This window comes from Littorina saxatilis, linkage group LG11 (genome assembly GCF_037325665.1).
Source record: "Littorina saxatilis isolate snail1 linkage group LG11, US_GU_Lsax_2.0, whole genome shotgun sequence".
Lineage (NCBI taxonomy): Eukaryota > Metazoa > Mollusca > Gastropoda > Littorinimorpha > Littorinidae > Littorina > Littorina saxatilis.
In genome coordinates this window covers 43,887,129-43,911,086 of record NC_090255.1, presented here as the reverse complement: position 1 = coordinate 43,911,086, position 23,958 = coordinate 43,887,129, and the positions used below count along the sequence as shown (strand labels likewise).

General features: G+C 42.3%; 1 protein-coding gene and 1 long non-coding RNA gene across 2 annotated transcripts in view; one reads left to right on the top strand and one right to left on the bottom strand.

The window, feature by feature from the left end:
• Positions 1 to 23,958, top strand: part of LOC138980558 (uncharacterized) — a 401,185-nt gene that overhangs the window by 288,622 nt on the left and 88,605 nt on the right. The gene's annotated exons all lie outside the window — the stretch shown is intronic.
• The window catches only part of LOC138980551 (uncharacterized), a 17,157-nt gene continuing 9,420 nt past the window's right edge, over positions 16,222 to 23,958 (bottom strand). The window contains exons 4-7 of the mRNA XM_070353438.1: positions 22,835 to 22,944; positions 22,122 to 22,210; positions 20,708 to 20,737; positions 16,222 to 17,125 (exon numbers count right to left, since the gene is read on the bottom strand). Of these exons, the coding sequence (XP_070209539.1) occupies positions 17,016 to 17,125; positions 20,708 to 20,737; positions 22,122 to 22,210; positions 22,835 to 22,944 (339 nt within the window). The 3' untranslated portion in view covers positions 16,222 to 17,015. The remainder of the gene's footprint in view (positions 17,126 to 20,707; positions 20,738 to 22,121; positions 22,211 to 22,834; positions 22,945 to 23,958) is intronic.

Here is a 23,958-nt window from a genome sequence, read left to right as displayed (position 1 = left end):
TGCGCTTCAACTAAATGGATTTCTATACGACTTCATTACTTTTTTGCAACTTATGAACCTTTACTTAAAGCTTTTAAACGGTCTGAAAGTAGTGTTACCGCGTACTTATCGATGCACTCATTCGTTTTATTTTTTCAGCGACGGTCACTTAGTTTAAGGTTGCAAAAGGGCCAAGTCTCGCTGGCAACACTGTTTCACACTCCACAGATCGCAACAGTGCCGCTAGTAGTCTACACTTTGTGTTTGATGGTAGAATGGGATATACAGATTACAACACTCGTGGTTTTTTATATGGCTTGTATTTCAGTCAAGACCCAGCGGGAATATCAATCGAGAGCCACTCGCCAGAGGCTCGTGTCTCCCGATGATATTCATCCGCTGGTCTTGACTGAAATACAAGCCATATAAAAAACCACTCGTGTTGTAACCTATACATATATATATATATATATACATATATATATATATACGAATCACACACACTCACACACAAACTCACACTAGCGCGTCGCCTTATTCCCACTACTATGAGTTATACACAACTACAATAAGCGATAAACGTTTCATATGCTGATCAGGATGCAATGAACTTTGACACGCTCCAAAGCCCATTATAGGGGCTTGTGTCCGTCTCTCTCCTTGAGGATAAAAGGGCTCACAGCCTTTTCAACATTGTTATCAAAATCAAAGTCTTTCGGTAACCTGGAAAGCACCTCGGAGCTAGTACTGTCTCAAGTATCTACCGATCGCCGTAGGTCGAAGTTGAAGACTATCAAGTGTATGCATATTGTAGAGGTGGAAGGTGCACAGAAAATGGAAGCAATCATTACAATCAAGCTTTGTTTGTTAAATACACTACTCCTTGTCATCGGAAACTAAAAGTTATTTGGTTTGGGCCTTTTTTTCTCACAGATTATACATTGTAAATGAAAAAAAAGCAAAATGAAGCAATACCAAATAAAAACAAAATGTTCAGAAACATACATGATACATGGGTAGTATCAAAACGGTTGGTTGGTTGGTTAACCTAAGCTGAACGTCCTCAGAGAAACTAGTGCCAATTAGGGACATGAAGTGGTTATATGCTGGGACAAAACGGTTGGGAAAAAGGAGAACTTTAATTAAAGTTGCCATCAAGCATGTCACGTTTCAATATATCACTTAAGGTGATTATGAACCGGTTAATTACTACTAATTAACTAACCACACCACGATCCACTCTCGCAGTCATACAATTAAATAGAGTCAACAAAAGTATAAGTTTCAGACGCCTGTTTATGTATAAACTCGCCACCTCCCTCGAGCCTTCACTCAAAATATGTTCCTTTTACGTACTCAACACGTAAAAAACCCGTGGTCACTGACAAAATGCCAGTAGTATATAGAAAATTATAGTAACACGCTGATCCCGTGTAAATACAGTCAAATGAGAATGTTCTGTTCAAAAAGCTCTAGTTCATGCAGGTGTCACACACCCCACGTTGTCACTACTCCAATGTAATCATAGATAAGAAAAGACAACGGTGGTCAACGGGGTGCGTAAGACATGGTGCACTTAGCTTTCTTTCTGCCACTGGTTAGCCTGTATGCTGGTTAGCCGGTTTGCTGGTTAGCCGGTTTGCTGGTTAGCCGGTTCGCTGGTTAGCCGGTCTGCTGGTTAGCCGGTTAGCGTAGCTTCCTCAGGTCCCAGCTCCAACGTCTGCAGCTAGCAGTGTCCCGCCAAAGGCAGCCGTGCAGCGGTTACAGGAAACCGAAACGAAGGCTGCAAACAGAAAGCATCGGTGCACTAAACATGTCAGCTACCCCTCACCCACCACCTTTAAACATGTCATCTTTAAATATCTCATCGAGCACGTGGGCCTGCACAAAACGGACTTTTTACAACAACAAAACAGCCATTTTCCGTCCTTCTCTCCCTATCTGCAAAAACCATATACAGATTAGTATTTTAGCGTCACAGAGAGTAAATTATGCGCTAACCTGGAAAGAACAACAGAGAGTATTTCATTCCACAACACAGACTCATCAACAGCGTTAAATAATGATTTATTACCTCAAAAAGCCTATGATTGTAGTACTCTCGTGGAAGCAAAATCCGCTTCCTCCCTGGAAACGCCTCTGTTCGTCAACAGTGACAACAACATCCAGAACCCCTTGTCGAATCCTTATGCGAAAGCCATCGCACGACGAAGGAATGTTGACGACTTGTCCTCAGCAAAACACGTGGCAGTGAGAAAGAAATAACTAGTGGAAGTTCCCCTAGAGTGCCGAATATAATACTCGGTGAAAATCCATCATACTCTAGAAACTGTGTATTAGATCCTTCCCCTTCTGCCGCTGGGTGTCAAGTGCGCCGTCCTTGAGTCTCTGACAGACCACCTAGCCAATAACCCGTGACTGACCTTGTCACAAAACCAGTCCAGCTATACACAATTCTGCCTCCCAAGCAGAAAAAAGACACGAGAAACTCAATCCCTGAAAATCCCGTGCGCGCTGTCAGCGAAAAACCGTCAGCCCTATGACAGCAAAAAACCCCACTGTGAAACTCGTGCGCTACAAAACATCCGTGCTCGTTGAGCACTGTCAGCAAACTCTGCTGTAGCCCAATATCGCGCACAGGCGCTTTCTATCATAACTGACCAAGAACAGGCACTCCACCGAGTGACACTTTCTTGGTCTCTGTCACCCGATCGTGACACACCTCCCCTCTTCAAGACGAAACCTCGGTTTCGCTCACAGTCAGGTTCTCCTCTACAGCCCGAGAGAGAAAGTCAGCTCCAACATTGTTGGCGCCCGGAATGACGCGTACCGTGAATTGGTACGGTTGGAGAATCAACGCCCAGCGCATAAGTCTGGCGTTTGCCAACCTTGCAACCTGAAGATATTGCACAGGTTGATGGTCTGTTTCCAGACAGAAAGGTCGTCCTCAAGAACGAGCAACCCCTCGTTTCACCCCTGATGACTGCAACCTTCTCTGTCTTCTTGTCTTTGTTCTTCTGGTCTTTGTTCTTCTCCCCGTAGGCTGTCCTCTCTATGTAGGCGCGCAGCAGGTTGGCGTGGTACAGGCGTGCTTTCCCGTTCATGACGATCCTGTAGTCGTTCTGGCCCACTTTCGCTGTCACCTCAAAAGGTCCTTGCCACTGCAGTTGTAGCTTGTTGTGTTTGACAGGTAGAAGTAGCAACACCCGTTCTCCAATCTTGAAGCTGCGCGGCCGTGCCTTGCGGTCGAATCCTCGCGCGTAACGCTGTGCTGCTCTTCCCAGGTTCTCTTGAGCCAGTTTGCAGGTCTCTTCAATCCTGTTCCTGAGTTCTACTATGTAGGTCGCTGTCGTCTGCACCTCCTCGTCAGCTTCTTCGTCCGTCCAAGCCTGACGCAGGATAGCCATGGGACCGCGTACCTGTCTGCCGTACAACAACTCAAATGGGGAAAAGCCCAAGCTCTCCTGAGGAACCTCGCGGTATGCAAAAAGCAACGCTGGGATGTACCTGTCCCACGTGCGTGGTTTCTCCTGAGCTAGTTTCCTCAGCATGGTCTTCAAGGTGCCATTGAACCTTTCCACCAGTCCGTTGCACTGAGCATGGTAAGGAGTGGTGAAGTGCTGCTCCAGTGATAGCAGTCGTGCTGCCTCCGCCATCACTCCTCCCGTGAACTGCGTGCCTCTGTCGGTGAGTACCTCTGATGGAATTCCCAGCCGGGACCACATAGTAACCAGAGCCTCAGCTACTCGCGTGGCTTCAATCGATTTCAGAGGGATCGCCTCTGGGTATCGAGTAGCGTAGTCCACCATGGTCAAAATGTATCTGTTTCCGTCCTCAGACGCAGGCAAGATGGGCCCGATGATGTCCACTGCCACCCGACGAAAGGGTTCGTCGATGAGCGGCATCTTCTCTAAGGGGACCTTCCTCACCCTTCCTTTGGCAACCACCTTCTGGCACTTATCGCAGGACGCACAGAAACGTCGGACATCCGTGCAGATGCCTGGCCAATAAAAGTGGCGCCAGACACGATCCGTGGTCTTCTTGGTGCCAAGATGACCTCCCAGAATCGAGTCGTGTGCCGTTGCCATGACACCCTCGCGAAACTCGCGAGGCACGACAACCTGTTTGAATGCACCTTCCTTGTTGCTGAACTCACGGTAGAGCAACTTCTTGTCCCTGAGGAACTTTGACCTCCCATGCTTCCCGCTCAGCTTCACCTTCCCCGACTTCGCGTGCTCCCGAGGAGTCGCTAATGTCGGATCAGATGCCTGAGCCTTCGCGAGAAGCGCGGGGGTCACGTTCCCCAGGGCAGCTCGTGCAGCAGGTAGGGGTTTGAGAGGTTTATCCTCTCGCTCCGCCTGTGCCCGCGTGAGCACTGAAATGACGTCGGGAGACCGATAAACGGGAACCTCCCTGGTGACGCCGTCCACAAACTGAACCCGGTTTCCAATAAGCAGGTCGCATGGAGGATCGTCCATGACGACGGCCACAATGGTCCCCGTGAACAACGGTGTTACGACCTTGATCACTGCCGTGTTCAAGTCGTAAGCGTGAGATGCCTCGGCCATTCTCACTCTGATGCTGTCTCCTGTGTAGGCCATAGCTGGATCTAGACTCGCCCGAACCACTATCATGTCTGCCCCTGTGTCCCGCAGACCTTCGCCCTTCACTCCGTTAACGTAGACGTTGCAGTGGGGCTGGAAATGTTTCCTGGAGCACGGAACGCAGAGTTGTGGAATTGTGCATGAGCTCGTGACGTCCCTTAACTCCTCACTGCCAACAAAGTGTACGCCCTTCTGGTCAGCCTGTCTCTTGTGGCAGTCCTTCTTCACGTGGCCCCGCTTGTTGCAGTAAAAACACTGGATGTCAGTTCTGGAACTTGATCCTTTGTGTCCCTGATCGTCCTTCCCGTCCTTGGGTCCTGAAGAACCTGAATTTCCCGATTTTCCCGGCCGTGAGCCTGAAGATTTGCCGGAGATCGCCTGGGCGTCCTCGTGTACTCTGATCCAGTCGGCTGCCTCCTGAGTAGTCTTTGGCTGGTGCTCCTGCACGAAGGTCACCACCTCAGGTCGCAGGCTGGACATCAGTTGTTCCATGACAATGAGGTCGGCAAGGTCGTTGACGGTCCAGTCCTTTTCGGCCATCTCCACCCAGCGCCGCAGGTAGAGATTAAGGCGTGCCACAAACTGATGGCTCAGCTCGCCGCTCAGTCTCTTGCTGTTACGCAGACGTCGTCTGTAGGCTTCCGCAGTCAGGTTGAAGCGCTGGAGTAACGCCTTCTTTAATGCCTGATAGTCTCTCGCCTCGTCGTCATCCAAAGCGTTGTAGAGCTGCAATGTGCGTCCTTTTAAGCAGGTGCTAAGGCGGCTAGCCCACGTGGCCTCTTCCCACTTCTGGTCGGATGCAATGCGCTCAAACCGGCGTAAAAAGTCGTCGAGCTCGTCCTTGTCATCGTCGAACGTCGGCAGTCTCGTACGGTCGGCAACAAACGTCGGCGCGCTAGCCTGAGTAAGCGTACCCTTCTCGGCCTGTAGCCTAGCTAGCTCCAGTTGGAGATCGCGATCCGCCTGCTCTTTCTCTTTCCGTTCCTGTCTGTCACGTTCTCTTTCTTGTCTGTCAAGTTCGGCCTGTCGTTCGGCCTGTCGTTCTCTTTCTTGTCTTGCAAGTTCGTCTTTCTTTTCCTGTCTGTCACGTTCTCTTTCTTGTCTGTCAAGTTCGGCCTGTCGTTCGGCCTGTCGTTGTCGTCTGTCAAGCTCGTCTTTCTTATCCTGTCGGTCACGTTCGGCCTGTCGTTCTTGTCTGTCAAGCTCTTCTTTTCTCGTCTGTCGCTCTATGTCTTCCTTACGTTCTAACTCCTTGCGCTTAAGCAAACTACGCGCTCTAACGCGTGCGTCTCGCTCTGTCTGTTCCTCACTACCAGGAGTTTCGAAAGTTAATCTCTTCGTAGGAGATCCCCCTGTAGCCATGGTTAGTTTAGCAAAGCTTTATCGCAAAAGTAAGTCTAACGCAGCTATAGCTAGAACACGCGGTGATGAAAGCGATGGATACAAAAATCCAGTAACCAGAAAATGCAGAAGAAAAATCCAAACGGTGTAGAACAAAACGCGTAGCCTACTTTATGGCTGCTTTTTGCGGTAAAACAAAATGTTTCCCACAGCCGTGGCCTACTTTATCGGCTGCTTTTTGCGGTGAAACAGAGTGTCTCCCACAGCCTTGGTTAGGACAGAAGTCCTCGGACCCTTCCCCCCCAAAATTCCAACAAAGTCAAAATATGGAGAAAAATCCAAGTAAAACAAGACTATAGAAATGTAAACTGTTACAGAATGCGAAACAACAATGTGGAGAAAACTGAGTAAAACGAATAACAAATCCGCTAACCCTGCTCAGCTCTCTGCAACGGAAAACTATGAACGTACAACAACAAAGATTCACAAACAAAGGAAAGGGAAGTAATCACAGTTAGCGCATACAATAGCTTACAAATTACAATTTACATTTCCTGCAAGATGTGAATCGCTTAAGGTGTGGTATATGATCAAAACTATACAAAAAAGGGTAGCACCAAGCAGAAAATAAGTCGAGCACTGACGAGATTATCTGCTCTTAGTTATCCTTAATTGGTGGGTCTTTATCAGTTGGAAATTAACTGAGTAAATCCCGGCTTGGCCCCCATGTGTCACGTTTCAATATATCACTAAAGGGTGATTATGAACCGGTTAATTACTACTAATTAACTAACCACACCACGATCCACTCTCGCAGTCATACAATTAAATAGAGTCAACAAAAGTATAAGTTTCAGACGCCTGTTTATGTATAAACTCGCCACCTCCCTCGAGCCTTCACTCAAAATATGTTCCTTTTACGTACTCAACACGTAAAAAACCCGTGGTCACTGACAAAATGCCAGTAGTATATAGAAAATTATAGTAACACGCTGATCCCGTGTAAATACAGTCAAATGAGAATGTTCTGTTCAAAAAAAGCTCTAGTTCATGCAGGTGTCTCACACCCCACGTTGTCACTACTCCAATGTAATCACAGATAAGAAAAGACAACGGTGGTCAACAGGGTGCGTAAGACATGGTGCACTTAGCTTTCTTTCTGCCACTGGTTAGCCGGTATGCTGGTTAGCCGGTTTGCTGGTTAGCCGGTTCGCTGGTTAGCCGGTTTGCTGGTTAGCCGGTTAGCGTAGCTTCCTCAGGTCCCAGCTCCAACGTCTGCAGCTAGCAGTGTCCCGCCAAAGGCAGCCGTGCAGAAATTGCAGGAAAACGAAACGAAGGCTGCAAACAGAAAGCATCGGTGCACTAAACATGTCAGCTACCCCTCACCCACCACCTTAAAACATGTCATCTTTAAATATCTCATCGAGCACGTGGGCCTGCACAAAACGGACTTTTTACAACAACAAAACAGCCATTTTCCGTCCTTCTCTCCCTATCTGCAAAAACCATATACAGATTAGTATTTTAGCGTCACAGAGAGTAAATTATGCGCTAACCTGGAAAGAACAACAGAGAGTATTTCATTCTACAAACACAGACTCATCAACAGCGTTAAATAATGATTTATTACCTCAAAAAGCCTATGATTGTAGTACTCTCATGGAAGCAAAATCCGCTTCCTCCCTGGAACAGCCTCTGTTCGTCAACAGTGACAACAACATCCAGAACCCCTTGTCGAATCCTTATGCGAAAGCCATCGCACGACGAAGGAATGTTGACGACTTGTCCTCAGCAAAACATGTGGCAGTGAGAAAGAAATAACTAGTGGAAGTTCCCCTAGAGTGCCGAATACAATATTCGGTGAAAATCCATCATACTCTAGAAACTGTGTATTAGATCCTTCCCCTTCTGCCGCTGGGTGTCAAGTGCGCCGTCCTTGTGTCTCTGACAGACAACCTAGCCAATAACACGTGACTGACCTTGTCACAAAACCAGTCCAGCTATACACAATTCTGCCTCCCAAGCAGAAAAAAGACACGAGAAACTCAATCCATGAAAATCCCGTGCGCGCTGTCAGCGAAAAACCGTCAGCCCTATGACAGCAAAAAAACCCACTGTGAAACTCGTGCGCTACAAAACATCCGTGCTCGTTGAGCACTGTCAGCAACCTCTGCTGTAGCCCAATATCACGTACAGGCGCTTTCTATCATAATTGACCAAGAACAGGCACTCCACCGAGTGACACTTTCTTGGTCTCTGTCACCCGATCGTGACAGTAATGCATTAAAGAAGACGCTAGCACGCTTTCACCACAAGCCGGTATGATCGAGCATCGGTTGAAATCTTTCGCGAGCGGTATCTCGTATTTGTCCGCAATGCATTGGTGCTTAAATGACACCAATGTGTGTCCATGAGGGACATAAATCTACAAACAATATTTTAACAAGATTTATTCAAAATTCACGGTTTTAGAGGAGGGACCGGGATGGGTCCTCTAACTTTACAGCTCGGAGACACCCGGGTAAGTCTTTACCTGAGTTTCATGAATAACACTTAGCGGACTTATCGAGCGGAAGTGGTTTTACAGGCCGGTATATGAGTTGCAGCTGGTTCAAGAATACGAGCCCAGGGCTTAAGCTGCTGTTGTGATGTTGAGCCTCTGACGTTGAAAAGAAACACGCGCAGAGAAGGGATACTTATGTTGCCCAGCTGTCAACTGCTCCAGCGTTGCGTGGTTGGTTCCCTTCTGGTAACTTATGCGGACTCTGACTGGTATCATGATTTTTCTCTGTCAGCAGTTTAGTTTTCGAACAAAGTTGTGCTAAACGGTGTCCTTTCGCCAGGTCTTTTTACATTTAGTCAAATTTTGACTAAATGTTTTAACATAGAGGGGGAATCGAGACGAGGGTCGTGGTGTATGTGTGTGTGTCTGTCTGTGTGTGTGTGTGTCTGTGTGTGTGTCTGTGTGTGTGTCTGTGCGCGTGTGTGTGTAGAGCGATTCAGACTAAACTAATGGACCGATCTTTATGACATTTTACATGAGAGTTCCTGGGAATGATATCCCCGGATATTGTTTTCTTTTTTTCGATAAATGTCTTTCATGACGTCATATCCGGCTTTTTGTAAAAGTTGAGGCGGCACTGTCACACCCTCATTTTTTAAATCAAATTGATTGAAATTTTGGCCAAGCAATCTTCGACAAAGCCCGGACTTCGGTATTGCATTTCAGCTTGGTGACTTAAAAATTAATTAATGACTTTGGTCATTAAAAAATCTGAAAATTGTAAAAAAAAAATTGCTTTTTATAAAACGATCAAAATTTACGTTCATCTTATTTTTCATCATTTTTTAATTCCAAAAACATATAAATATGTTATATTTGGATTCAAAACAAGCTCTGAAAATTAAAAATATAAAACTTATGATCAAAATTAAATTTTCGAAATCAATTTAAAAACACTTTCATCTTATTCCTTGTAGGTTCCTGATTCCAAAAACATATAGATATGATATGTTTGGATTAAAAACACGCTCAGAAAGTTAAAACGAAGAGAGGTACAGAAAAGCGTGCTATCCTTCTCAGCACAACTACTACCCCTCTCTTCTTGTCAATTTCACTGCCTTTGCCACGAGCGGTGGACTGACGATGCTACGAGTATACGGTCTTGCTGAAAAATTGCAGTGCGTTCAGTTTCATTCTGTGAGTTCGACAGCTTGACTAAATGTTGTATTTTCGCCTTACGCGACTTGTTTCTTTGTCCTTTCTTGTTGATTTTGCGAACGGCCTTTATTTTTATTTTTATTGTATTTTTTGCCATCATTGTAGGGCGTCTAATGAAACAACACATGCACCCATCCACTAACACACAAAAATCACTCATATTTCATCAATCACAACGCCAGATAGGTTAAATAATGATTCAACAATACAACTTACTTACTGTGAACAGCCTTAGTTCATTACTCACGTCAGCAGCTCCTGTGATCGTTGAGATTGTCCTCAGTAACGTATTGCAACCTGCGGCTATTTTCCATTCCAGTTGAGATTGTTTTTTTCGGATTTCTCCTCGTCATTTGAATATCATCGATACCAAGATCTCTCTCTCTCTCTCTTTCTCTCTCTCTCTCTCTCTCTCTCTCTCTCTCTCTCTCTCTCTCTCTTCTTTCTCTCTCTCTCTCTATCTCTCTCTCTCTCGCTCTCTCTCTATTTCTCTCTCTCTCTCTCTATTTCTCTCTCTCTCTCTCTCTCTATCTCTCTTTTCTGCACTCTCTCGTCCTTACTTTCAACCTCCGTCTCGTATTATTCTTGCGCCTGCATGATGCCTTGACCTTGTTCCACATACTAGGAAGGAAGCATTGTTATTATGTAGAAATGATGGGTTTTTTTCTTTCTTTCCTTCTCTCCCTCTTACTTCCGTTCCTTCTCTCTTTCTTTATTTCCTTCTTTCTTCCTTTCTTTCTTCCTTTCTTTCTTCCTTTCTTTAACAACACTTCATAGCCCGGGGCAAACCCAGATATTGGCAGGTCAATATCACGAAAGCCAAAGAAGGCAGAGAGACATCGTTCCTGTCTTTAAATCCATGGCACAGAGCCAGTAGGCTTTCACGATAACCAATGACGGACAACTTATCTGACAAAACACTTGATCAAACAAACGCAAACGCGACGGAAACCAAAATGGCAATCGTTTATTATTCTGACCAAACATCGTCTGGGCAATTAAATCAGAACCACGTGATTTGCTTATGGCGCTGAAGGACTGCTGGGGTAAAAACAATCTGTCTTGCTTGTTTAAGGAACATGCTTAGGGTCAGGAAAAACATCCGATGACAGCTCCAATTGCAAAGCAAAGGGGTGTAATTGTTCTGTCGTTTGCAGTTTGGCACTCCCCCTGGCGGCGAAAGGAGAGAACTCGTATGAGCAAGCAAGTTTATTGTTTCGAAGAAGAAAACAACGAATAATGTTTTGTGCAGGTGCTGACATGCTAGGAAATGTGATGACTCCAATACCTTTTGTAAAATATTGTTTCGAAAGTTAGAAACTTGTTAAAGTTCAGATTTGGACGTTTATGTCTTTATCAAAGTGTATGTTACGTATTGTTGCGACAGGAAGTTTTGAGGCATTTTTAGTTTTCATTATTGGCTCACGTAAGTGTAGCCTATGCGATGCTAACTTTTGTCTGTCTGTGCGTGCGTGCGTGCGTGCGTGCGTGCGTATGTATGTATGTATGTATGTATGTATGTCTGTGGTAGAAACTTTAACATTTGAAGACGTCACAACATTTGAAGACGTCACATTATGACGTAAGAGGGTTAGACGTCACGCGAAGGAATTACTGAAAAAAGTCTCGGTCATTGTTATTATGAGCGGGCCGAGACTAGTTTTTTCTTCGAAATCGGCCATTCAGATCTAGATCTAGTGTCTCGCTTTCTTGCACAGTGTCACCTATGCCGCTTACTGTGTGTGTGTGTGTGTGTGTGTGTGTGTGTGTGTGTGTGTGTGTGTGTGTGTGTGTGTGTGTGTGTGTGTGTGTGTGTGTGTGTGCGTGAGTGTGAGTGTGTGTGTGACGAAGTGATTGAGTTTGTGTTACTGTTTGTCGATTTCTTACGTGAGCCTTGAAGGCTTCGCCTCTTGTTTGCAATGGTATGGTTTTCAGTAACCCAATGTATGATCCTCCGGATGATGAATTACGTTTACTAGTTTGTGTATTATTCCTCTTCTGTTTTGATTAGAATTGTCTTCGTCATGGTGCCGTTACCCGTACAAAGTGACTTCTTACTGACCCATCCAGCTATTCATCCAACAAGCCACCCACCTATCAATTCAACCCCCGGACCATTCACCTATTCATCCATCCATCCATGCATCCATCTATTCATAAGTGTCAATATCATGAGCCAAGACTCCATCTTATAGTTGTTTCCCATTCGTCTTTGTGATTCAATGTATTTTAAAGTTTTTGATTGCTTTTCATTTGTATCTGTCTGTTTCATTTAAGTACCTCGTCTGTTTTATGTGTGTGATCATTGTGTCGTTGGTTTCGTGTCTGTTTTATGTGTGTGATCATTGTGTCGTTGGTTTCGTGTCTGTTTTATGTGTGTGATCATTGTGTCGTTGGTTTCGTGTCTGTTTTATGTGTGTGGTCCTTGTGTCGTTGGTTTCGTGTCTGTTTTATGTGTGTGATCCTTGTGTCGTTGGTTTCGTGTCTGTTTTATGTGTGTGATCATTGTGTCGGTGGTTTCGTGTCTGTTTTATGTGTGTGATCATTGTGTCGTTGGTTTCGTGTCTGTTTTATGTGTGTGATCATTGTGTCGTTGGTTTCGTGTCTGTTTTATGTGTGTGATCATTGTGTCGTTGGTTTCGTGTCTGTTTTATGTGTGTGATCATTGTGTCGTTGGTTTCGTGTCTGTTTTATGTGTGTGGTCATTGTGTCGTTGGTTTCGTGTCTGTTTTATGTGTGTGATCCTTGTGTCGTTGGTTTCGTGTCTGTTTTATGTGTGTGATCATTGTGTCGGTGGTTTCGTGTCTGTTTTATGTGTGTGATCATTGTGTCGTTGGTTTCGTGTCTGTTTTATGTGTGTGATCATTGTGTCGTTGGTTTCGTGTCTGTTTTATGTGTATGATCATTGTGTCGTTGGTTTCGTGTCTGTTTTATGTGTATGATCCTTGTGTCGTTGGTTTCGTGTCTGTTTTATGTGTGTGGTCCTTGTGTCGTTGGTTTCGTGTCTGTTTTATGTGTATGATCATTGTGTCGTTGGTTTCGTGTCTGTTTTATGTGTATGATCATTGTGTCGTTGGTTTCGTGTCTGTTTTATGTGTATGATCATTGTGTCGTTGGTTTCGTGTCTGTTTTATGTGTATGATCATTGTGTCGTTGGTTTCGTGTCTGTTAAGTGCATGTGTTTTGTTTTATTATGTTTTTATTTGTCATTTATATTTGTTTCCATTTGTGTGATTCCATTTTTATTACATTTAGTCAAGTTTTGACTAAATGTTTTAACGTAGAGGGGGGAATCGAGACGAGGGTCGTGGTGTATGTGTGTGTGTGTGTGTGTGTGTGTGTGTGTGTGTGTGTGTGTGTGTGTGTGTGTGTGTGTGTGTGTGTGTGTATATGTGTGTCTGTCTGTGTGTGTGTGTGTGTGTGTGTGTGTATGTAGAGCGATTCAGACCAAACTAATGGACCGATCTTTATGAAATTTGACGTGAGAGTTCCTGGGAATGATATCCCCGGATATTTTTTTCTTTTTTTTCAATAAATATCTTTGATGACGTACGTCATATTCGGCTTTTTGTAAAAGTTGAGGCGGCACTGTCACACCCTCATTTTTCAATCAAATTGATTGAAATTTTGGCCAAGCAATCTTCGACGAAGGCCGGACTTCGGTATTGCATTTCAGCTTGGTGGCTTAAAAATTAATTAATGACTTTGGTCATTAAAAATCTGAAACAAGAGGCGAAGCCATCAAGGCTCACGTAAGAAATCGACAAACAGTAACACAAACTCAATCACTCCGTCACACACACACACACACACACACACACACACACACACACACACACACACACACACACACACACACAAACACACACACACACACACACACACACACACACACACACACACACACTGAAAGAGCATAGGTGAAACTGTGCAAGAAAGCGAGACACTAGATCTAGATCTGTCTGTCTGCATGTAGCCTACTTACAGGGACACGACTGCCAACTAGTCTCGGCCCGCTCAAAATAATAATGACCGAGACTTTCAGTACTTCCTTCGCGTGACGTCTAACCCTCTTACGTCATAATGTGACGTCAATGTAATGTGACGTCTTCAAATGTTAGAGTTTCTACCACAGACATACACACGCACGCACGCACGCACATACGCACATACGCACGCACGCACAGACAGACAAAGTTACGATCGCATAGGCTACACTTACGTGAGCCAAAAATAGTTAAAAAAAAACAATTGGTTTTAAAACGATCCAAATTTACGTTTATCTTATTCTTCATCATTTTCTGATTCCAAAAACATATAAATATGTTATATTTGAATTAAAAACAAGCTCTGAAAATTAAAAATACAAAAATTATTATCAAAATAAAATTTCCGAAATCGATTTAAAAACAATTTCATCTTATTCCTTGTGGGTTCCTGATTCCAAAAACATATAGATGTGATATGTTTGGATTAAAAACACGCTCAGAAAGTTAAAAAGAATAGAGATAAAGAAAAGCGTGCTATCCTTCTCAGCGCAACTACTACCCCGCTCTTCTTGTCAATTTCACTGCCATTGCATCGAGCGGTGGACTGACGATGCTACGAGTATACGCTCTTGCTGTAAAAATGCAGTGAGTTCAGTTTCATTCTGTTAGTTCGACAGCTTGACTAAATGTTGTAATTTCGCCTTACGCGACTTGTTCTATTATATTTTGGTGTATTTCAGTTTTGAATTGAAAATGATCTTTTAGTTTCAGTTTTTGAGTTTAAAAAAATATTTTTGGGGTAAGATGTGTGTGTGTGTGTGTGTGTGTGTGTGTGTGTGTGTGTGTGTGTGTGTGTGTGTTTGTGTGTGTGTCTGATTGTGTGTGTGTGAGTGTGTGTGTGTGTCTGTCTGTGTGTGTGTGTGTGTGTGTGTGTGTGTGTGTGTGTTTCTGTGTTTATGTGTTTATGTGCTTTGTTTTATTTTGGTTTATATTTGTTTCCTTAAGTTTAATTCTGTCTTTTGTTTAAATTTGTTTTTTTAATTAATACATACAAAGTCCCCTTTCATTGCAGTTTTTGTAGCATATTTTATATAATTTGTTTCGCTTGTATTCCGTTCTTATGTACGCTATTTCATGTTTTACATTTAGTCAAGTTTTGACTAAATGTTTTAACATAGAGGGGGGAATCGAGACGAGGGTCGTGGTGTATGTGTGTGTGTGTGTGTCTGTCTGTGTGTGTGTGTAGAGCGATTCAGACTAAACTAATGGACCGATCTTTATGAAATTTGACATGAGAGTTCCTGGGTATGATATCCTCAGACGTTTTTTTTCGTTATTTTGATAAATGTCTTTGATGACGTCATATCCGGCTTTTCGTAAAAGTTGAGGCGGCACTGTCACGCTCTCATTTTTCAACCAAATTGGTTGAAATTTTGGTCAAGTAATCTCCGACGAAGTTCGGACTTCGGTATTGCATTTCAGCGTGGTGGCTTAAAAATTAATTAATGACTTTGGTCATTACAAATCTGAAAATTGTAAAACAAATTATTTTTTTTATAAAACGATCCAAATTTACGTTCATCTTATTTTCCATCATTTTCTGATTCCCAAAACGTATACATATGTTATATTTGGATTAAAAACAAGCTCTGAAAAATAAAAATATAAAAATTATGATCAAAATTAAATTTTTGAAATCAATTTAAAAACACTTTCATCTTATTCCTTGTCGGTTCCTGATTCCAAAAACATATAGATATGATATGTTTGGATTGAAAACACGCTTAGAATGTTAAAACGAAGAGAGGTACAGAAAAGCGTGCTATCCTTCTCAGCGCAACTACTACCCCGCTCTTCTTGTCAATTTCACTGCCTTTGCCATGAGCGGTGGACTGACGATGCTGCGAGTATACGGTCTTGCTGCGTTGCATTGCGTTCAGTTTCATTCTGTGAGTTCGACAGCTACTTGACTAAATGTTGTATTTTCGCCTTGTTTTCTTTTTCTTTTTTTTCTTTTTTTTTTGCTGCGTTTTTTTTTCTCAACCAAATGCAAAGGCCAGTGTACCCATCAGTCGCAGGATGAGCCGTACCGCAAAGTTGACATGTCTTTGTAAAGGTTAATAATGTTTCTGACATGCCCGCCGTCTTCCGCCTTCCGAAATGTCAGGCATATATGACATGCGAATTGTCCACGGAACAATCCGGATGAAATCAGCATGGGTTCTCAAGTACAAAGTTGAAACATAATTCTATCTACAGATAATGTCTTTGTCATTTTGGCGAATGTAAATGTCACGTTGAAGCGAGTTATGTTTAGTCGATGGATTTCTCCAGGAAACGTAACTCCAGGGGAGGTGTGGTGCAGCTGTGTGTTTGTGAGTGACAGATACAGAGGCAGCAAGAAAGACATGCACAGAAGAGGGGAAACTATTGTTTACAACTACATTAACGCCAGTACCACACACACACTCACACATTAGGGTGCACACACACACACACAAACACACACCCTCTCTCGCACACACACACACACACACACACACACACACACACACACACACACACACAATTATTTCAAGATAAGTCATGTTATTATTTCTTTTTATTGCTGTTTCAGAAATCTCAAAATGTTGTCCGGGCGGATAAATATACACAAGACCATTAGTAAGTCTCGCTCTACGTTCTACTGGTTGACATCTATGCTATTTAGACTACGCTAGAATATACTACACTGTAATACGCTGCTTTGGTGCAAAAATAATTCTTGAGTTTTGAACTCTCTGTACAATCAATAATTTAATGAAGAAATATGTACAATGTGGTGTTCACAAAGGGGGAAGCTGCACATTTAAGTGTTCTTGGCGTACCTCGACTGTGTGTTGGTTATTTGGTGTTTAACGTCCCTTCATGGACAGTATGTGAACTCCTTGTGTGAGTCGAAAGTTGTGGTTTTTGTTTTTTGTGTTTTTGTGAGTCGTAAGATGTTTTGCCGAATTGATTTCTTAAATGACACCGATGTTAATCTGGAAAAAAATCCAGCGACAAGCTCCTACTCCGCACAAGAGCATCCAGTCTGCTGATCCGTGGTGTGTGTCCAAGCAGACGGATGGTCTTATTATATCTAAACCTCAGCACAACTGTCATAAATCTCACAAAGGGAATACATCTTTAGAAAAGTGATTTGTTACAAAGATTTGTTTGTATTTTTTTATTTTTTTTATCTTTGCGTAGGGTTCTGAAAGCGGTGAATGCGTAGGGTTCTGAAAGCGGTGAACTTTTTGCAGCTTTTAAGTATGAAGGTAGGGATTTCTCGCTAGTGTATGTCTGCATTTTTGTTGGTACGTGTTGTAGTATAGGTGCGTGGTGTTAAAGTCGCGACGTTCAGCATTTATTGCACGACTTCTTGCAGTCCTTGTGCATAAACTTGGGGTTCTTGTCACACTGGCCGCGTCCAGCCCAGGAGGCGCAGCTCCCGTTCTTGTCTTCGCACACTGCAATGGAGAAAGGAGCGTGACTTTACTGGCCCTCTTTGCCTTGGTGACGAAGAAGATGAACAAGAAGAAGAACAAGAATAAGGAAGTGAGAGAGAGAGAGAGAGAGAGAGAGAGAGAGAGTGTGTGTGAGAGAGAGAGACAGAGACAGAGAGCGGGAGAAAGAGAGAGAGGGAGAAAGAGAGAGAGTGAGAGAGAGAGAGGGGGAAGTGAGAGAGGGAGAGAGAGTAAGATGGAGAGAGAGAGGGAGAGAGAAGGAGAGGGAGAGTGAGAAAGGGAGAAAGAGAGTGAGAAAGGGAGGGAGAGAGAGAGAGAGAGAGAGAGAGAGAGAGAGAGAGGCAGAGAGAGAGAGAAGACAATACAAGACAACAACGTTATTATCGAGGGTAAAAGAGAGAGAGGCAGACAGAGAGAGAGAGAGAGAGAGAAAGATCGCACTTGAGATATCTCCTTTTAATCATCAACCCATGTGGATTCAGTTCTACTACACTACTTTATCCGGAATAAGTTCTCAAACTGAGCGTTTGTGAAACTAGTTATGGTACTCAGCTCTTGTGGTATTGGTTCTAATTCTGAGCCTTTGCTAACTCTGTTCGGATGCGGATGACACTACTTTTTTCCTTGATGGTACCAAAGATTCTTTTTGTGCATGTGTAGAAACACTACAGACATTTGCTTCTTTGTCAGGTCTAGTTATTAACTATGATAAGTCGTCAGCAGTGTGGATAGGAGCCTCTAAAAATTCTAACGTTAAGTTTATGCCAGAACACAACTTTGTTTGGAATCCCACTGTTTTCAGAGTTTTGGGTATCTGGTTTTCGACAAACATCGAGGAAATTGTTCCAATAAACTATGAAAATAAGTTTGTGGAGATTAAGAGAATTTTCAACTCATGGTCCAGAACAAATTTAACCCCTTTCGGAAAAATAACAGTCATTAAGACTTTGGCATTGTCCAAACTTACCTACCTATTTATGAATTTGCCGGACCCAGATGAGGATTTTCTAGCTAATCTACAGAAACTACTGTTTAATTTTGTTTGGGACGGGAAAATTGACAAAATTAAAAGAACCTCCATGTATCAGGCATATGAAGAGGGGGGACTTAAAATGGTTAACGTGAGAGTTTTTCTATCGTCATTGAAGATAAACTGGCTAATGAAAGTTTTACATGATGATGGAAAAATTACACAAATTCTCTATGCATTATGTCCTGCTGTCCGAGTTGTGAAACAACGTGGGGGCGAGTTTGCAAATGTACTGATGCAAAGAATTGTTAATCCTTTTTGGGTTGATGTTTTTAAACATTATAAAAAAGTGTGTAACAAATGTATTCCATCTTCTTTTCATGACTTTGTATCTGAATGTCTTTTTTATAATATCAATATATGCAGAGACAAGAAGGTGTTGTTTCTTAGAAGCTGGGCACATTGTGGTATTGTTTCTGTTGGTCACTTGCTGAAGGAAGATGGATTTTTGACCTATGGTGAATTTAGCAGAAAATACCCAAATGTGACTGTTAATTTTTTGTTATATCAAGGAATAGTACGGGCTGTTAAGAAGTATCAATGTAAGCTAGAAATTGACTTTTGTGATAACTTTGTGGTAAGTGACCCATGTGTCTGGCAGTGCTTGGCCAGTGGTGGTTCTAAACATGTCTATGGATATTTGATTAAGAATACTGATCCTCTGAAATGTATTGAAAAGTGGACAGCTGCACTGAACTGTAATGTAGATGTCAATAAGGTTTTTCTAAAAATTAAAAGAACAACTGAGGACGTACGTCTCAGATGGTTTCAGTATAGACTGATATATAGAATTATACCCACCCAGCGTTTTTTGCATCTGAGAAAAATTGTTGAATCTCCTATTTGTACTTTCTGCGGACAGCAGGAGGAAACGCTAGAACATCTTTTTTGGGACTGTATAAAAACACAGGCCTTTTGGAATGATTTCCTTCAGTGGATGCGAGACAATTTTGTACATTGTACTAATGTTAGACTGTATAAGCAACTTATTATCTGTGGCTACCAAACAAACTGTGTGACGGACAAAACCTTTGATTTGTTCCTTCTAATCGCAAAATACCACATTTATACATCTAAAATACGTACGACCGGCCCCCTTTTTCAGGTTCTTGTTTTAACTCTAAAACAAAGATTTTTGGCAGAGAAGCACAATGCATTGGTTAACAATGAGTTAACTTCTTTCAACAGAAACTGGAGTCTGTACAGGCATGCGATGGAATGATTTTATGTTTTTTTATTTTTATTTTTTATTTTTATTTTATTTTTTTTAGCCTGGTCACCGCTCGCTATCCTCTTCCTCTTCTTTCCCTGATCCTTATTCTCTTCTGTCACTCTTCTTTCTTCCTCTCTCTTTTCCCTCTATCCTTTTTGTACTGTCTGTTTATATGTGTGTATGTAAGTGATATGGTTGAGATGGCCTCAACTGGATATTTGCTACCCTATGTAGACTGTTTTTGATCTGTCTTATGTTATATTGTCTGGAAAAGAAAAAAGAATAATAAAAAAAAAAAAATATAAAAATAAATAAATAAAAAAACCTTAACAAAGCAGTGACTCACCAATGTAGTTAGTCATGGGCGTGGTAGATTATCTTTTAAAACTCTCAGTTTGGAAATTCAGGATGACTTCAAAGGTATAGTTTTAAGAAGAATTTACTTGTTGTGCTCCTATTGATGATATTATTCCGGTTTTTTTCTTTAGGGGGGGGGGGGGTGGTGGGGCGGGGCTTTGTACATTTCTCAATAACCTCTTGTTTACACCAAGAAGAATTGAATATATTTATTTATGGATAAAAATATAAGACAAAGTGTATGCTCATTCGTTGGTTTGTTAATGTTTCGGTTTGTACGCTTGCTTATTTGTACATTTCTCAATAACCTCTTGTTTACACCAAGAAGAATTGAATATATTTATTTATGGATAAAAATATAAGACAAAGTGTAAAAAAAAAAAAAAAAAAAAAAAAAAAAAAAAACTCTGTTCGAAATCTCAGCCTTGTAAACCCCCCCCCCCCCCCCCCCCCCTCCCACGCCCAACTAAAGCGCCTAAAACACAAAGCATAGCTATACTCAATTGATCAAACAAGGCTTAAGCACATACTGCCCTCCTACCTGAACTTAAGTTCCCCATTCTGATATATTATTTTAACAAGTTATTTTAATATTATCCTTTGGCTAAATTTAGATTCTGTTTTTATGGGTTTTTTTAAAAAAATTTTTAACTTATTCAGCCACAAATATAAACATATTCTACATACATAAAAAGCAAATAAGCCTACAAAACCGCTCCAGTCCAACCATATTCCGCGTACACAATCATTACTTCCATCCCCATTTTGAAATATCGCAACAACAGACTTTCAGATTATATAACACGATCATATGTGTTCTCTGTTTGCATGTTTGTCCAGTGTCTTGTCCCCACATAAAGCATATTAACTCTACCTGTCCCAACATAGGCCAAATGGTTCTAAGAGGACGTTAAAACTAATTATCATCAACCTTGTGAAATCAGTTCTAAAACTCAGTCCTAAAAGAATCAGATTTTATACTTACCAGCGTCAGCTGCTGAGCCAACAGTGCCTCCTGCAAAACACAATACATTTACTCATAATTGTATCCTGAGAGAGAGAGACAGAGAGACAGACAGGCAGAGAGACAGACACAGATAGACAGACAGACAGAGACACAGAGAGAGGGGGGGGGGTAGAAAGAGGAAACAGGTTGGACAGCAACATATTTATTTTCTCAATTTGTCACCATTATCTACCCCTTGATGTGACTCTGTAAAATGGGTTGCCTACCCAGCAAGTGTGCTAGCAAGCGACATGGAAACTCGGCCGCCAATACACATGTTGCAGTCAAACAATACTGAGGAAGTTGAACTATGTAAGTCTACTAAGTGACTTTGTCCAATTCACATGTTCCAATGGAAAGACATATTAACATGTAAGAAATTAACACATAAGTGGCACCTAAACATAAGAAAGATAACGTAAGGTAAGAAGAAAAATGTTACTTCTATTAATTATAGGCCTGTGACGGCTCTTCCTTCTCAGATAAGTTTCTTTCATTTGTTTCATTCATCTCATCGTGTTTGTCTGACCACAAGAAAGTCGATTGGGTCAATGTCTTGTCAATGTTTTGTTTTTGTTACACGACTCTTGAGATTGCCACAAGTTCTCAAGCGTCGTATAGTTGTGTTCTTTTATTCTACGTCGCCCGTCTTCGCAGCAACAGAAAACAACTCGTCAAATTGAGTTCGATGATTTATTTAGCATTCCATACATACAACTGCACATCGTAGCAGAACTCAAAGTAGAAGCTTTTTAACATTCAAATCGCGCTGGCATATATAGTAAATACTCAATCTCGAGAATATTCCAGACCGAACATGATACAACTACATTATATACGAACCGCCCATGGACTAGAATAGTGACGCACATCAAAGGTGCCGACGCCCTTAATCCGAGCGAACGCCACGAACTCACACTAAAAACAGCGTGGTAAACAACTTGTTTTGACAGGACTAGAAAGTTCACCTGCATTCTCGTCCAAGCATAAATATTGTGTTTACAAAATATAATATCGGTACTTTCCCACCAAGTACAAATAAGTCAACTACATGCAACACACAAAACTGAACCAAAGCTCAGCAACGGTAGCGTTTCCTAACAGTTTTGTAAAAATATCTCTTTGTAAAAAACAAAACAAAAACAAAACAAAAACTTTTCAATATCTAACCTTTCTTGGTTTTTTTGTTTTTGTGTGTGTTTTAGTGTGTGGATATTTGAACGTTAGCAGTGTACTTGTTTTGAATTACTATCAACGAAGATAATGGCATAGGTAAACTGCTGCTTGTTTCCATCATCCGCCTATGGAAGGAACTATTGTGATGATTCTATGTACCAAGCATGTTTACATAAAGAGAGAAAGTAAGGTACACGCTGCAGCAAATGACACTTACCCACACAGAGACCTCCTTCACACGTTGCGCCCTGGCAAGCACTGCACGCAGTACCCTTCTCGTAGGGCTTCTCACCGCCCCAGTTGCCGCTGAAACATATCAAGACAGGCATGTTTTGTTTGTTTGTTTGTTTGTTTGCTTAACGCCCAGCCGACCACGGAGGGCCATATCAGGGCGGTGCTGCTTTGACATATAACGTGCGCCACACACAAGACAGAAGTCGCAGCACAGGCTTCATGTCTCACCCAGTCACATTATTCTGACACCGGACCAACCAGTCCTAGCACTAACCCTATAATGCCAGACGCCAGGCGGAGCAGTCACTAGATTGCCAATTTCAAAGTCTTAGGTATGACCCGGCCGGGGTTCGAACCCACGACCTCCCGATCACGGGGCGGACGCCTTACCACTAGGCCAACCGTGCCGGTTTAGGCATGTTTTGGTCACAAGGCTTGATGAACAAAGGAAAGGGCGGGGTTTTTTTTAATTGGGAGAATGCCCAAAGGGACTGTGTGTGTGTGTGTGTGTGTGTGTGTGTGTGTGTGTGTGTGTGCGTGCGTGTGCGTGTTCGCTCGCGTGTGCGTGCATGCGTGCGTGTCCGTCTTCCTATCTGTCTGTCTTCCTGTCTGTCTGTCTGTCTGTTTGTCTCTCTCTCTCTCTCATCGATGACCGATCATACCACGAGAAACTCAGTGAATTCTTGGTGCACTTACACAGGGTCGAACCTGCATACGAGGAACCAAGTCTTCTTGTTGTAGGCGTTCGCGAGACCATCGCACATTTTGGTGGCGCAGCCAACTTTTGTTGTTTTAGCCCACACGATCTGAAACATTGGCATCATAATTATTACATTGAAGCATTCATCAAATGGCAAACATTAACAATATTTACAGCACACGATCTGAAACATTGGCATCATATTATTTTGTTAGCATTCATCGAATGGCAAGCTTTCACTGTATTGATCCAGCTTAAAATGAGCACATTGTGTTTGTCCTTGAGTAAAACAATTGATTTTATATCCATAGCAGTTTAACTGATCACCTATACCGCGAAGTAATGATGCTATGGCATGCCGAATGGTGTAGTATCATTTTTACCAGGAGATGGAAATGACCGGTTTTGATTTAGGGTTACAACACAAACGGAAAGTGTATGTAACTACTTCAGTAAATAGCCTTCACACTAGCGAATCAACAAAGCTTGTCCCTAATGGACCAACTTCCGGGGGACAGGAAGCATCATCATCGGCCTTAATACTTTAAGGGGGTTGTGCTAACATTTGAAACAAATTAATCTCGCATTCTCCGTTTATTGTTAACATTAGACGTGCGATTGTGTGAAATATTATGTTAGAGAGTTTGAAAAGTACAGATGTATTTGCATACGAAGTGGAAAAACATTGCAAGGTTGAGATAAAATAAAAAATAGCACGTGATACTAAAATGTTACGTACTTTCTGTTATTGGAAATAATTGGTATTAACATGTTAACAAAAGATTACGCTTTAACGACCGTGTTTAACTTTGCATTACTAGCAGCAACTTCACGCCAGTGGTTACAACTTTACGCCAGTGGTTACACGCAAATGAAACTTTGGCAGTGTTTGTATCAATCATTTGTCTAAAGACATGCGAAGTCATTATATTTTTAGAGACATGTGAACATAGCTATGACGAGTTCAAAACCTTTTTACGGATCATTGGATAACATAATGAATACCTGTAACCATCCCACATTATTGTCGGAGTACGTCAAGCATGTAGGCAAAGTGTTGAGAAAGGTTCTAAGGCCAAAAAAAAAATAGGTGTGGTTACGGTAACATAGCCCCAAAAAA